The sequence below is a fragment of the Branchiostoma lanceolatum genome, chromosome 4 (genome assembly GCF_035083965.1).
Source record: "Branchiostoma lanceolatum isolate klBraLanc5 chromosome 4, klBraLanc5.hap2, whole genome shotgun sequence".
NCBI lineage: Eukaryota > Metazoa > Chordata > Leptocardii > Amphioxiformes > Branchiostomatidae > Branchiostoma > Branchiostoma lanceolatum.
Genome location: NC_089725.1, coordinates 15905254 through 15921392, shown reverse-complemented (window position 1 = coordinate 15921392; position 16139 = coordinate 15905254). Strand labels below are relative to the sequence as shown.

The following is a 16139-nucleotide window of genomic DNA, read 5'->3' as shown; positions in this document are numbered from 1 at the left end:
AAAAAGGTGACAGTACTCCTCCCCGAGAACCATTAGATAATCATTAGTGGTAACAATTTTATTGCCCCGGATTATTACACATCCGGCAAATGTTGAGCGGCATTCACCAGGCCGCGCCGGTCCCCCGCTGACTGCCCTATTCATGCGACAGGCTGGTGTCCACGATCTCACGCCGGCATGATCATTGATAGCATCATAACGTACATTTCCATTGGAAACCTCACAAGAAAAATACAATGATGCATGAACAAGACATATAAAATAAATATGTATTACGTATTAACTTGAACTGCATTACTAGTAATTATTATTATCATTATCTCAGGCATCGTTGAATGGATTATGAACGGGAACACGTGCCTTGTTTACGTTACATGCGGTTACCAATGCCGCCGCTCGCTGTGTTCAGATTGGACGGAACTTTTCAACAACACCAGCGAAATTGGCGACGGAGCGCTACCAACAGAGACTAAAAAATCCCCACGACACCAGAGGATTGTACAAATTTCTGTGTACTTTGTTCTTTGATGGTTTTTGGATGGTGTAAATGAAGTACGGTCACGATAGGCAAGTCATTTGCTGACGGACATGAAGCGACTTTCCAACATGGCGTCCTGATTCGGTTTTGTATGTAACGTTATTTGTGGGTAGTAGTTTAGAGACTTTTTGAGATTCAACGATATCCTCCCACTACAGCATGACATTTCCGCAGTGGGGATTAAAAATGAGAGAATCTATGGCTATTTCGGGCTGTACATCGTCTTCTGGTACGACGGCCCAAATGGCCTGGATCGTAGTTGAGTATCGTGGAGACTTTGTAAACTCCAGATGTCTTTGGTTGCACGTTGAGCTATTATTTTCATACGAAAGTAATTGCAGCTAGCCAAGGAGTAGGGGAAGCGTAAGAACATGGCATGAAAACATGGCCACGACCGATAGACCGAGGATTATGTCCATGGTGAGACTGGGCCGGAAATTCTGTGGTGCGTGGGGAGGGAATCCCGTGCCTGGCCGGGCACGCTTCGCACTAACTTGTGAAACGCTTGTTATGTGTTGGAGTGATTAGGTTTATTAGGCATTGAAGCTTCCGTCTGCCTGCAGAGCTTGGGTTTGCGACACAACAAAAACGATGACAAAGTAGAAGGCATGACAAAAACGCCTAAAAACACGTTAAAAACCAGCTGAAACCCTAGCTCTGCTTGGAGAGTAGGAATCCAGCTTAGTCTATGCCATTGGCATCACATCTGACATTTGATGATGGGAAGGAACAGTAAAACAGCTGCCTCAGCGTTGACTGTCCTTTCCTGAAATCTACCTCTGATAAGAGAACACAATTTGCCAACCATGTAACTGGTATAACAGATAAACAGACTGTAGTGAAATCATTATACTCATGAGCTCTTCTCACTAGATCATTACATTAGCATACGACAATGTATAAGCCAATGTATAAGTAGACTATCAGGAAAATGATTGATATTAATATATAGGTACGTAAATAGCAGAAAACTAATGCATGCGACCAAAATATACCTACTTTTCTAGGTAAAATACATGTTGTATACCCAAACTATGGGAGAGAGTGAGTGAGAGAGTGAGTGAGTGACACCCAAACTGCTGTCTAGAGGACATCCTTTGAATGGAGACTGGAAATGATATTTCTTAGACTCTTGTTATGTGAACCACATGATCAGTCAGTCTCACTAAACAGAAAACTGCCAAACATTGGTCCCCTTGTGTCTCTGTATACACCCTCAGTGAGCCAACGTTTCCACAAAACAATAACACTCCATGCAAGTCATGGTAGAAAACAAGTTGAAGAACTTGGACCAGCGCCACTGTCCCCATTAACCTGATGTTAAGTACCCACAGGACAGACACACCTCATGTAAGGTGTATAAGGTTTCCCCATAAACAGGAGGTTCCAAGAAGTTCACCTCCTGTTATCTACTGCTTCCTGGTGGCTGATGACATCATCACCAGCTGGTGCCAAGGTACCGTAAGATCATGTTACCCTAGGGCGGAGTGGGTGAATTGTCTGTTTGGTGTTCACTTTTCAAATGAACGTCTTTATAACAAGGACAAATAATGAAAAGAAGCAAGCTGATTTCATCATTACAATCGTTCAACAGATCTTGTTCTCATCTGATGAAAGCTTTGTAATATGAGAAATCATTTTAATGACTATGAATCAATACAGGAGTGAGACAGGAGGTAGTAATTTCAGCACAACCACCTGATTGTAGCTTGGGACAAAATACTGTACACAAAAATAACAAATGAAAAATCTAGGGTTTTTCTTTTTAGTGAGATGATTAATCATATTGTGATTACAGTACCAGTCCCTCAGGTAACTCAGGAAATATAACATTAGAAGAATCTTAGATGGCCCATAGACAGTCCAGAGAAATCTGGATATCAACGTGTACTGTACAGTAGAAATCTTGGCTTAAAAATGTAGATAAAGCATCAGCAACAAGAACAATGTATAAACTGGGTTGGAAGCATGGCCAGAATGGATTTCTACATATTCTCTGGCTACCAAACAAAGTATTGAAGCTACTAGGCCCTGGCTAAATGACATCACAGTCTGCTGATTCATCTATGACATCAGTATACTAAAAGCTGTCAAGGGCCTTTCCCAAGTACATTGGAGTGCCCGGTACCCAATACACAAACATAAACAGACCTTTCAAACAGGCTGGGCTATCTAGAACAAGCACAGTTTAGAGTGTGACTTGGAGGGACTGGTATTTGCCTTACATGTTCCTTGGAGCATGGAAAGCTTTTACAACAATGTTTCTGTATACATGTACATCAAGGGCATACACTTTAACTGTTCGATATCAAATTTATTTTGCAGTAATTGTCCAACTACTAAAACTTTGCTCATACTCATAGCTGGATGAATAGGCTTCAGGGTTAACCACACTGATAGCATGTTTTGCTGCTTGATTTAACATATAAACTAACCTTGACACTCAATGTCATGAATGGTATACAATACTCCAAGACTTATTACTTATTAAGAAATATTATAATATGTAACGTTACATATCTAGTACGCCTTTGTTTGGTAGCAAATGTATCTTGTTGTAATTCTAATGGTTCCGGTCTCTATACATGAATGTGTATTTGACCTTGCAATTCATTGCACAATTTGTATACGATAGGATGAAACAATGAATCCTGTTTATGTAACACTGCAGAGTAACTGTCAAATACCACTGAAGTTTTCCAGTCTTTTTCTGAGAACCTGACCATAATGTTAGGAACCAGCCAGCCCAGGTATCAACAGTCCATTACTGTAGGGTATTCCATTAAAAACTTCAGGGAGGAAGATTTTCTGTTTTGAAGTGTCGACATAATTTTTAAAGCATATCTAAGCTGGTCCAATTCTTACCCATTCATTACTGGAACCTGGAAGCCTATTCTGTTTTTCTGTGATCTCCAGCAGTCAACCTTCTTAAGTGGCCACCACCGTATATTATCAAATTAGCCTCAAGGCTGGGGTGAATGACCAATACACAAGGGGTGAATGACCAGGCTGTACTTGGAACACCAAGGATGGACCAGGAAAACCATTACATACAACTTCTGGGAAAGCAGGACTCAAGTCCTGCTGAGGGATCTAATTGTTTTCCTCTCCTTCAAAGGAACTGATGGAACATGAAGAAGATTGCACTGTGATGTTTCCTCCTTTCAAAGGTTTCTATTGTAACCTACAACAGATGTGTTCTGCTGAGTCATCAGTGCAGTAAAGCCCTGGAGTAGGTAAACTCAACAACCAGCTGTATAACCACCTCCTTGGTATAACATTGAAGTACCGACTACAGAAATACAGCAGACCTTCACCTTCACAGACAGTCAAACCAGGCCTATCAATTATGCAATCTCCATAATAACTATATCTTGAAGTTGTTTCATATCATACAAAAGAAGGAAATCCTTTAAAATAGGACTAACTTGTAATTACTATAAAGCCGTTCCTCCAGTATTGTAACCACACCCTACGTACTTCTGTTATCTTTCTGATTCCTCAAATGGCAAATTTCCTTTTTTGAATCGCTGGTACCTGAGCCTCGAGAAGACTCCACCTATCTATCCATTGAAAGAAAGACTTTCACCATTGTGACAACCATGTAAATGAGTTGCTCTAGCCTATCATTATGTGAATATGTACACGCACATGTAAGGGAAAGCTACCCCCTACCATTAGGTAATGAGGGGTTTTAGCCTAGAGTGATAGATAATGATAGGTATCCTGGACAGAGGAAAGCAGCCTGGAGACAGGAGATTTTTTCCGCTCATGGCTTGATGAGTTTGCAGTTGACCAAATTGGTCTGCCAAGGTGATAATACTCCATCATTATTTTGTTTCAAGGTCTCAAAAAGTTCAAGGTACATCAGTTTATTTGAAAGGTTAATACTAGTAGTGCAAAATGTAGGTCTACATGAATAGTTATACTACAGAAAAGTCAACCAGTTATCAAATGCATTATTACTTCACTATCATATGTTTGCTCATCAAATTATCATAAAGCCTACTAACCCCTTGGACACACACGTTGTGAGGAAAAGGCAGTCTATTCCTACATAATCACAGATTAGGGGCACAAAACATCAAAGCCGTCACAGCCGACATGGCTCATTATGTCTGGAGTACCACGTGAAACTGACAATTATCAACCAGCAAAGCTCATTACAGACTATGGGAACCAAAGGAAACACTGTTAAAAGGAGGGTAGAAGATTACAAGCAAGAAAACATACAGAGGGGTTAATTAAAGTTGCGTGCGTCATATGCTGATGTGGAGGCTTTGTTACAAAAAGGAGAGCTGAATACTTTTTCTGAAGAAAAGTAGCAGCAATGTCATCAATAGAGGAAAACAGAGACCAAAGATATTCAACTTATTTCATTACTATACTATAGACCTATTGATGTCACAGTATACCAAACTTCTCCTGGTAGTGGTACAAGGTAACATAATTGGTATGGTTATTTTCTAAAGGTGACATAATTATGGAATCATTCCCTAAAATGTTTCTGAAATAACCCACAGGTGACAACTCATTGACATGTGAAATGGAATACAGAGAAATGATTCATGTATACTAGTTGAATTGTAAGCTTTAACCTATAATTTAACAGAACTGCCTATTCCAGATTGTCAATGAAGGTGGTCTGTCTCCGAAACTGTGAGGAACTGAAGCTATTAATTACCTATTAGGCAAAGAATAAATGTTTTCTAGCTTGTAACAGGATTTCATTGTGCTTCATCTGAGTAAAACAAACAGAAAACCTACTGGTGATTATCTGTAGATTAGTGCTATATAAACATCTTCAAAGAGCATTCATGGGAGGTTGGGAAACCCTGGAAATTCTTGAAAAAACAAAAGGCTGGTGGCCTTCAGAAGTATTCTGTTGATTGTTTTAAATACCACTGAATGTCAACAGTCCTTTAACTGTCACTGGATGTATCAACAGTCACTAACAAACAGTATAGTTAGGGGCTGTTTTGTCAGAAATATTTTTTGTACTACTGTAAAGGCTTGCACAGGTATATAGATTTTTATGTCAATGTCAATCCCCTGGGTTGTTTAATCAATAATAGGTCATATTTACTAAGAACTGTGTAATTTTCTCAAAGTCCAACTTCCCCAAACTGACCAGCATGTTACATTACAATTACACAAACAGCATCTACTTTCATGATACTTTCAGATGTTTAAAACAACAAAGTTCCAGTTGAAAACAATTTTCAATGAAATTTTCAGACATCATGTACAATGTATAATATCAGTCTGAGAGGTTGGAACTTTAGGAGTAAACATCCTTTCACTGAAAAGTTGTGTAAACCACTATACAAAAGAAGAACAGGAAAGCAAACTTGGCCAAATTTATCAACAACGAGGAGGGCCCACAGACTGGAGCAGGAACAAGGCCATTAGAAGATACTATCAGGTCATTTCCTTCTCACACCTGTTCCCTGACGTCAGCAGAGAACAATCAGGGATTCGCACCATTGGACAATACCTGGAACAACAGTTACTGGGAGACAGGTGCCTCTATGGTGGTCCAAGGATTTGATTAACATATGAAAAATATTTACTGTTTCTGAAGGGCAATGACTTGTAGTGTAGATCTATGTAAAATCAGGAAAAAATATATTTTTTCAAAACTTAGTACAATATTTTTTTAACTTACAGAAAACAATGAATATATAATATATCAACTCAATGTAGCCATACGAAATGTGTGCTCAGTTTAGAGTGTAGGAATGATAGGGCACTGATTTTTGAAAATATTAGTGCACTCTGTATGCAACACTTTAGAAGTACACGTAATGTTCCAAGAACAAAAGGATCTGTGGTAGTGAACTCAACAGCCCATGACTGCATGCACCACTGCTCCGCTGCAAGTCAACTAAAGTAAACTGCCTGTTTGACGTCAGAGGGTGCCGGAATGGGGGCGGTACTGTACCAGGAAAGTAGGAACTATGCTGTTTACCTGAAAACAAAGAAATACCACTTTCTGCATCACAGTGACGTTAATACCAATACATGTACATGTAATCACAGAGTCAAGTACAATTCTTACAAGTTCTACTGCAATTGTCTACCTTGATGTACCAGAAGATTACGTGTAACACAAACAAACGCTAGACTGAAAGGCACTGCATGTTCAGTAGAAACTCCCTCAGCGGGGCAAGGAACAAAGGCCAAAAGACCCCTGTCAGCATCTCCCACCCACCTGTATCATGCACCTGACATTTGTTTTACCAGCTGCTGTAGAAGAAGCACTGCTATCTGGGGGGTAAACAGGTGATACAAGGGAGGTTCATATCTCACAGTGGGATAGATCAAGGATAGATGACACCAAGACAGATAACTGTGTCAGCTGTTAGACTAACACTGTGGTGGTCGTGGCTTGGCAAATGTAAACCACAAATTCAAAACTTAAGTCAGTGACACTGACAGGTATAGCTTTAACCTATCCTTATTGGTCTGTTATGCCCGAAGGTAGTTTACTGGTCATGCGGAACAAACAAAAATCCCCATTACCAATAGTAATACAAACTTGGTGCCAACTGACTACCTTACAAGGCTAATGGTTAAAAAACAACCTGCTAGCGGAATGAAAACTATCACATTGATGACACTTTAAAAACAACAACCTGAGGGTAGGATATCAATTAAGGTATCCAGACAGACAGACAGTTATGTTCATGGTCATGTCATGTCTACATCTGGACTGATTTTAGTATTTCTGATGATCCCTAATCATTGCAATGCCACTGCATTTCTGACAGGAAGGATGAAGTTACATAAAAAGTTGACAGAACACAGTCCTTAACCTTTTGTTCTCCACAAAACAACAGTGATATACACATACTTCATGCCTGTTAAGGACTAATTTTATGGTCGAGAGAACCACATGTAAACTGACTGTAATTCCACCTGACAAATCCAAATACAATTAGCACAGTATTTAGGGTTTAAGTTGTTTATTGTGAGGTGTGTCCTATCCACAAAACAACAATGACGTCAAGGAGACAGTTACAGTAAGCTGTTATCTATCTTTAGACTCATTTAGAGGGCTATTCACATTGTTAGCCACCCACCTAATGCTGATATCCCTTCCTGACGTCAGGGATTTAGTTTACAAAACAGTACTTGATCAGGGTAAGGCTTACCATGAGAGCAAATCAGTGTTTGTGATTTCCTTGATGAGGCTCTATTGCACTGTTATTCATACTATACCTGCAGCCTGTAAGCCCTGAATACAAGGTTAACTTGGGGAAAAATGTCATTTTATATGATATCTCTTGTGAATCGCTGCATCCATGCATTGCATTGGGCTTAATCCTGGCTATATTACAGTGATTTGGTACTTATTTCACAGACCAGTCAAGAAAAAGCCAAATTGCCAGAAAACCATTTTAATATGATATAACATCTGCATTTCCCTACTACTACTAGTTTCTTGAAATAACATCTCAATTTGTACTAAACCACCCTATATGTACATATACAGTCTCCCAACATTTTTACCTTCTCCACAGCAGAAACATATGAAATAATGGCAGAGTTACTCATCTGCTTTTACTCCCATGTACATTTTAGGTAACATTAACATCACCCTGGCCCTAGACCACTCCATTAACCCCGCTATCCCTTACATCGGAGGCACCAAAGACTCTTCACATTGTTCCCCTAGTAACACAGGTGATCCACAACTTGTCCTTCAGGCACTGTGACATAAGTAGCGATGACAGGATGTGAATGGAGAAGACACGGCAGCAGCAGATCTATCAGCACACCTGTTCAACACCTACGTCACCGGCACATGCTTTCAACATAGCTTGGACTGGGATGGGCCTGGCCCTCCCTTTGTAGCTAACCACAGAGAGATGTCTTGTATAGATGGCCAAGTATGTAAAATATCCTTTTAGAGCAAGGACTGTTGAAGACTTGGCCCAATAAAGAGTCTGGTAGCAATCTGACAGAAGCATCAATGTCAGTTCATAAATTCATACATTTTGTGTAGCTAAAAAAGTTTTCACAATACTTTAAGCACTCATGTCCTTAATGGTATCACCGTCAACACCTCAACCTCCGCTCTTTCACTTTCAATCAACACACGGATGCAAGGTTGGTCACAGACAATCACACATCGGAGTCTTGTTATATGTAGGCCACTTGTGTTCGCCATAAAAATAGGTGCTGTCCCAATTTTTCTCATTCCAGAGGAAAAATGTATTGTCCAGGTGATTCTAAAGACAGTGTGAGAGAAGCATTCCAAAGAATAAAAGGCTATTGTTGTACTTTGAATTTCTGATATCTGAGGATTGTGAAGCTGAATGAGTTTCAGAATTTTTTCCAGTAAAAAAAAGAAAGGTAACTTATTACAGCTCGGTGATGGAATTTCAAACCTGCAAAGATTTCAAAAGGATCAAAGTCAGTGGCTAGTGATGATGAACCATTTCAACACACAGCTATGGCTATGGAGCGCGAATTTTAAGGCAAAGCACACTACGACATGGCCACATTCTCGTGTCGCCTACCTTGATTTTTCAAGTTAGCAAGACTACTTTTTCAACATTTTTATTACAAAAATCATTTTGTGGAATTTCCATGGTTACTACTCATACATAAGCAATATGGAATGCAATCTTTGAATGTTACAACAAACAGTTTCGAAAAGTGTCATACCAAGTCCATCCAATGAAATTGTTTGGCAATCCACAAGCTTAGATGGGAACCTTCTTTGCTGAAATATAGACATTGACTGATGGAGTGTTATTCTGTCCATGACAAATTCCATTTGTATTGTCTTTGTCAGCAGTACTAACCCTTTGTAATAGCCACAGACTAGTTGGGCAGCCCTGGTTGTGTGTGATGACAGCCAAACAATAAATAGATGGATAACGGAGGGTGCTGTAACTTCGGCATACCCGTAACTTCGTACGGATCTTTAAAATAACTAAAAATAGACATGGTGGCTGGTATAGATGTAACTATTTAGGTATAAGTACATGAACAGATAACAATTGGTACATGAACAGAGCATAACATGGCATTGAATTCTTGTGTGGGAAATAAATGTATCACATGCATGCTACTTTGATCACACACAAAAACTGGAATATGATGTTTTGATTACAACTTAGAATTGCGATGACGAGTAGGAGCCAGTTTGACAAGTAGGACCCAGTTTGAGCTGGCTGTGTGAACCGGTTACAGTGAAAACATGCCTAGTCGGTAAATCACATGCTGAATCAAGCAATAACAAAGAGGGTGGGGAGAGGCACAATACGTAGACGTGTCTTCTGCCTGAGGACAGGAATACCACATAACCAGCCACAAGGTCTGAACAGTTCAGCTGCAGCTTACTGCCACGCTCCCAAACATTTCTGACCACATTCACATTACTATCGCTACTGTAACTCACAGACTTAAAACTTTGCAATTAACGTAAGACATGAAAAATAACTGTCTGTATCTTAAGAAATATGATGCAGTTTTAGTCAATTATTAAGAATTTCACTGTTGACAAATAAGCATGAGAACGCAACTAATTTGTCTTCATACCATTTCTTATTCAGATTCTCCTTTTTCTTATACTAGTAATTTCACTATTCCATGAAAAACATATGTTGCCTTCATTGTTTATTTCTCTACTTGACACACCTTAACTCTTTCAATTCATTTCCCCAAGTGCCCCTGAATAGCCCTTTTAACTAATTTACTGTTCCACCTCTGCTTCCTATTTTCGGGGAAGTACAACAATAACCTTACCCACAGCAGTCAAGGTGATCTGCTACAGTCAAAAACAAGTCAGTTTGAGTACAGACATGTAGACATACACGGTACAATGCACGGTCACAGCCACAGGTGACTTGGCATGAATAGCCTTGGGTACAAAAGATTATATCATGACCTTAACAGCTATCGGATGTTGGAGCCACGCCCCACTGCACACCTGAAACGTTCCCACAGGTAATGTCAAGATATAAAAGGGAGTCAAATTTATCACCATCTTATATACATGTACTACATTAGCTCCACCCTAGTAAGGATCACTCAGACTAATCCATGCTTTGTTCTGGCATGTAGGGTAATGTCTCAATTCATCGGTCATTCAAAATCCAACATCAAAGTTACAAAAGACAACTGAATGTTTCTCCAATAAAGTTCTATTGTACGGCCCTACCCGGTATGTACAGAAGCTACTAATTGATCACTGTCATTGTTTGAGGCTTTTCCGAAGTGTTTGGCATCACCGGCCATATGTTGTAAGACACATTCTCTTACCTAAGATAAAAGGTAGGATGGAGATCAAAGATGTACATTGAACAAAAGCTGGTGACTGTACAGGGTGGGAGTTCGGTACTACATAGTGCCTTCTCTTAAGAACGTCTCAGCCTGTATCATTTCAGTACTTTCTCTGTCTAAATCCGCCGACTCACTATACTACAAAGTAAAGATAAATCAAACATCTTGCAGCCTGTTGCAGGTCTTTCTACATTCAAGCAGTTAAGCTACCATAGCAATAGGAACAATTACGGAACAATTTGTCTCTGACTTATGGACTACGCCTACTTTGAGTCAAGTCTCACACTACAGAACATTTCAAAACCTTCAATTCTTGTTCAATTGTTACAGGTCTATCAGATTTGGTTTAAAAATCTTCTACATAGCTGCATATTCCCCTTTTGATGGTATAACACACCACAGGCAAATGGCTGATGTACTAAATGCCTTCATGTCCCTATATCAACAGCAAGCAGTTTAAATGGCTCTCCTTCTGCAATTGCGTCAAGCTCCCATGGAACACAAAGCAGTGTTTATACGCCTGTGCGCAGGTGCCTCACATCAAAGATACTTTGCTATTATGAAGAGAAATCTTGTGATTTTTGACAAGTCCTATGAAGACAAAGCAAAGATCCCCTTGATTCAGTGCGGACTGTGGGAAAGTTGTCGTGAACACCCACACACACAATGAAGGTTTGACAAGAGTGTTTCAACTAAAGCGTCACGCAGCAAACTGTTTATTATGACTCAACTTGTGAGTAAAGACTTTTGTCAATCTAACAGTTCTTTGAAAAGTAGGAATCCTGTGCTAAACCTTCTTGGAAGGAGGGTCAATGTACCCATACTTCACAAAAAGAGCAATCATCATTTTATGGTCTAACATGGTTTTGAGGATAAAAGTATAAGATTGATAAATAAACATATACAGTTTTAATGTCAGACGTACTGTCATCAAATAAAAAAAAGATAACAACTGACAAGCCAAAGAAAACCTGGCCTCTGTACCAGTTGGAGAATACTATAGAATTTATAAAGTCAATCACTCCGCTGGGTAAGGTCTTGTTTGGTTGAAGAGCCAAAAAGCACAAATCTTTGTTCCTTTTTGGAAACTGGCTATCCAAAGGTAGCAAGGACAAGTTACAGTTCTTCAACAACCCATACAGATTAAGAGGTGACTACACAATGGGTTGACAGTCTAGTTTTGTCTCATGTTAAACATATTATCTTAAAAATAAAACAACATCAGTCAACCATTTTGGGCATAAAGCATAACAGGTCCCTTATTCAAGCCTTGAATGTCTCCTTTAAGGACCACTTCAACATGCAGGTGCAAAGTAACTCAATTAAAGGTGACATGAAAGCCTTTGATCTGGAATGAGTCATACAGGTGTTTACTACCATAGTTGGAAATGACCAGATGTGGACAAACTTTCTGTTTGAAAAAATCTGCAACACAATCAGTGTTCCCCTTACAAGTTATAATGCAACATGAAAATTTTATTCTGGTGTTTGTTATTGAATCAGTGTATTTGACAGGATAATTTCTGCTTTTTGTCAGCGTATGTTGTATTGCAAACCTCAAGGAAGATATGAGTAGACCTTTTACAAAGACAATCTAGCACTAGTCCATTAAGTATAGGTCTGGAATATTTGACAGACTGTTTTGCTATATTTGGACAGTTTCAACATCACTTCTATATGATTTGGCCAAGTCCAGTTAGAAGTTAGGATACATTTATATCAAAGTACATTTAAAGCCTTTTGCTAAGATTTTCTCAGACTCTACACTACAGGCTAAGCAGACAATTCCAGGTCACCACCTGTTTTTCTGAAATTCTAGATTCAAATCTGATAGAATATGAGCATTCCCATACCTGGACTTCATAATGTGTTATGTTGATGCAAGTGACTGTGAGATACACTGTACCTGCCTTTCATCAACATATGATGCCCCCTTCTGGAGATCTTGTGAACTACACTAGAGGCACATATTTTACACTCTGAGCTTCAGTCTGAAGTATCAGCTGCCCCTTCAGAGCAGATTGTGACCTGCCAGCTGGCCCCATGCTACCCATACTACAAGATAAATGAGCATGTGTACAAACAGGTGACTCTTCAGATACCCCTCACAGCTACCAGGGTCTGGCTGTCACCAGGCACAGCCAATAACACTGTAAAACTCCACTTTTACAGGGACTGAACCATAACAAACATGGGCCTCTGGATTCACTCAGAGTTGTCGTTATTACCCTTCAAACTCAGCAGTGCCATGGGCTGATTCAAACACACAGTAAAAATATGCCCTGACACAGGTAGGGCAAGGAGGTTAAAATCATTTTAACCTCCTTAGGTAGGGTTTTGACTTTCATAGATATCCTCCTGTTCTATATGACTTCAAAAACAGTGGCCATACACAAATTACCATGACATCCTGCTGTAATTCTCCTCACAAGATGTGTACAAAACCTATACACTAGACATAAACAAACAGGTTGTGGGAACACCCTGATACATCACTATCTAATGACCACCCACTTTTTCATGATAAGGCTCCTACTTGAGTATACAGGGCAGGAATGCTACTAATGCACTAGTAACTGGACAAAGAAGGAATGCATATTGAGGAAAGCAAACAACATGAGCCACAAATCCAACCTGTGATCTACCTCCTTCCCTGTACTGTAAGTAACAGTAAATACAAGAAGGAATAAAAATAAATAACTTATATCTGAATAACTCTACTTCAGTGATCTACTGAAGAAGATGGTGAAAATAGGTAGTCAGCCGTGCACATTACTGCAGATTGACACAAAGTCTGATTATAGCACCAGTTATAGTCCACAAACAAATTAACAAAACATCACACATTTCCATTGTTTCAGAGTAGAGTAGAGTAACGCTTGATCCTTTCGGCCAGGTGGGAAGGTAACAACTTCTAATTGCTTGTACTGTCTTAGTTGAGATGATTTAAGTACATGTCAAATCACTTCTATTTGTCATTTTCCTTTTGAAATCATGGAATATCCCACACTTTGAACCTGATGGTTCAACACAAAAGTGGCGAAGATCTACAACTTTGCCATCCGGAACCGTTACCCATCTGGAGGGGCCGATCTGGAGGATGCCCCCCTCCCCCATCCCAATCAAGGTTTCCAAGAACTTTAAGCTTTGTGATGACAATCAACAGTTGCTCAATCGATTCAACTTTTGTAGATTGAAATACTTCAAAACATGGTCACTATACTTGGGGTCTCACCTGTTGACATCGAACAACAATGTATTTTTCCTCGTGTAAATTCCTGGTATGAATTCAGACCTGAGGCCCTGCACGAATGATGTATTTTAGAGAGTTGACTAACAGCGCCACCTAGTATCCTTCCTTGAAAGTGCAACCACAGGTCATCATAACAGTAACGCTTGGGAATGGACAGGTTGATTTGTATAAGAGATTTTACTTGCTTACTATCAGCTACACTTAAGCGGAATTTAAGTAATGCTCGACACAAATAGTTTCGAGGAGGAAACAAGTTTTTTTCTTCAAATTCTTGACATCAGTACAGGGTTCATGGACAGGGGTCATGAAAATTAAGTCTTGCTTTCTGACTTTATCCAAGTTGTTGCAGGTAAGACCCATGGTGGGTAAGACCCATCTAATCAACATAGATGTAATAAACGTGAAAAGGTTTATGCTTGAGGGGTGGACTTACCAAAAAGTCAGACATGAAGACAATACAATGTTTGCATTTACATCTGTGAAGAATTACTGTAATTAACAGTTATTATTGGGTACAGCAGTTTGGCATTTCCAAGAGGAAAAAAAAACTCTTTCCAACAACGACATACTGGCATTGACTCTATTCAGTATGGCCAAATCTGGGCAAGTAATTTTCTTACATTTGACAACTGTGTAACTAACCAAAAGAAAAGAACAAAAATAACAACATGTAAAATGAAATTGAATGTTGTCTTTGATTATAAATCCAAAGCTCAATTGCAACAAATGCTCTTTCCAACACCCTTGAAAATGCATATATTATTTTGAAAATACATATTACATTCCTTTCAGTTGTATTTGTTCTCTCACACTCACATTTGACAAGTGTGTAACTAACCAAAAGAAAAGAGCAAAAATAACAACATGTAAAATGAAATGGAATGTTGTCTTTGATTATAAATCCAAAGCTCAATTGCAACAAATGCTCTGACAACACCCTTGAAAATGCATATAGTATTTTAAAAACACATACATGTATAACATTCCTTTCAGTTGCATTTGTTCTGCTAATCATTAATGTGGGTCCCTTTTCTGTCCTTCATATCAGTCACAAAGGGGGCCTTCAATTTCATCTTTCTCCTCCTTTGTCACTCTCTACATGTAAGGTCTTCTCTCCTTGTGGTGGTTCCTCTGTGTCCAGTTCAAGCAGACCCTCCTTCTCATTCACAGTCAGTGGTTGCTCTGGGAAAATTCTCCTCTTCACTGAGGTTCCAGGGACAGCGAAACATCCCGGCGACGTCACATCCTCATCTGGTAACATTTCTGAGATGTATGGGCCTCGAAGAGCCTCGTCTCCCGTCACTAAGTGCCTCATGTGGTCCATCTTGGAATCTTCCAGGGTCTTCAGCATTTCCTTAGATGTCAGCTTTGACCCCTTGTTACCGTTCATGTGTTTCAGTTTGGCCTCTGTAGAGCAGTACACAGTTATGTTGACACAAATTTCCAACAATACCAATAGCAAAGCATTGCAGATTTGAAGAAGATCTAGAGGCTGATCCACCCAACTAAAGTCCTCAAGACCTCAACCATTATTTTTTCTGGTGCAATGGTCACGGTCCAAACTTTTTCGTTACATTATACTTCCATCCGTCGATAAGTATCTATCACCAGAACAGACGTTATGATTCGCATTTTTAATTGCTAGCTAGCTACACATATGTAGTGACGCGACGCTCACCTAAGGAAGCGATGTATTTGTTGGATTCGTCTTCACTTGGCCACTGAGGAGAACTGCTGTTCTCTTCCTTGCTTTCTGAAATGCCTCCTGGTGGTTCAATTTGTGAATGGTGGAAATTCGGGTCAAAATCATCTTCAAATCCTCCTGACTGCCCGGGGTGGTTAAAATCATCTATCTGATCACCGACCTTCTCCTTTTTGCTACCCCACGCCGCCATCTTTCCTCTGGGAGCAGTACATTCGTACTTACGGGGAACAATACATATAAACTTATGCTTAAGAAGAAGTTAAAACCTTAAAGCGTATAAAAAGGCAGTGATCTGTGATGAATTTGTCAGAATAATTTTCCATAACTTTGACAGTTTCGCAAAT

The 16139-nt window shown here is 39.5% G+C and overlaps 1 protein-coding gene across 1 annotated transcript; it reads right to left on the bottom strand.

Annotated features, from left to right (window-relative positions):
• Positions 1-14326: 14326 nt before the first annotated feature.
• LOC136432880 (uncharacterized) lies at positions 14327-16017 on the bottom strand. Its single transcript, XM_066424477.1, has 2 exons — positions 15769-16017; positions 14327-15497 (listed from the first exon to the last, which is right to left on the bottom strand). Exons 1-2 carry the CDS (start codon positions 15983-15985, stop codon positions 15160-15162), a joined length of 555 nt encoding a protein of 184 aa, XP_066280574.1. The 5' UTR covers positions 15986-16017; the 3' UTR covers positions 14327-15159.
• Between the last annotated feature and the right edge of the window lie 122 nt (positions 16018-16139).

Bases quoted from the DNA above. Each gene is read 5' to 3' on its own strand.
- LOC136432880 (XM_066424477.1), bottom strand. From the start codon at position 15,985: ATGGCGGCGTGGGGTAGCAAAAAGGAGAAGGTCGGTGATCAGATAGAT. The intron at 15,498-15,768 runs GTGAGCGTCGCG...ACTGCTCTACAG, and splicing joins CAAATACATCGCTTCCTTAG to AGGCCAAACTGAAACACATG.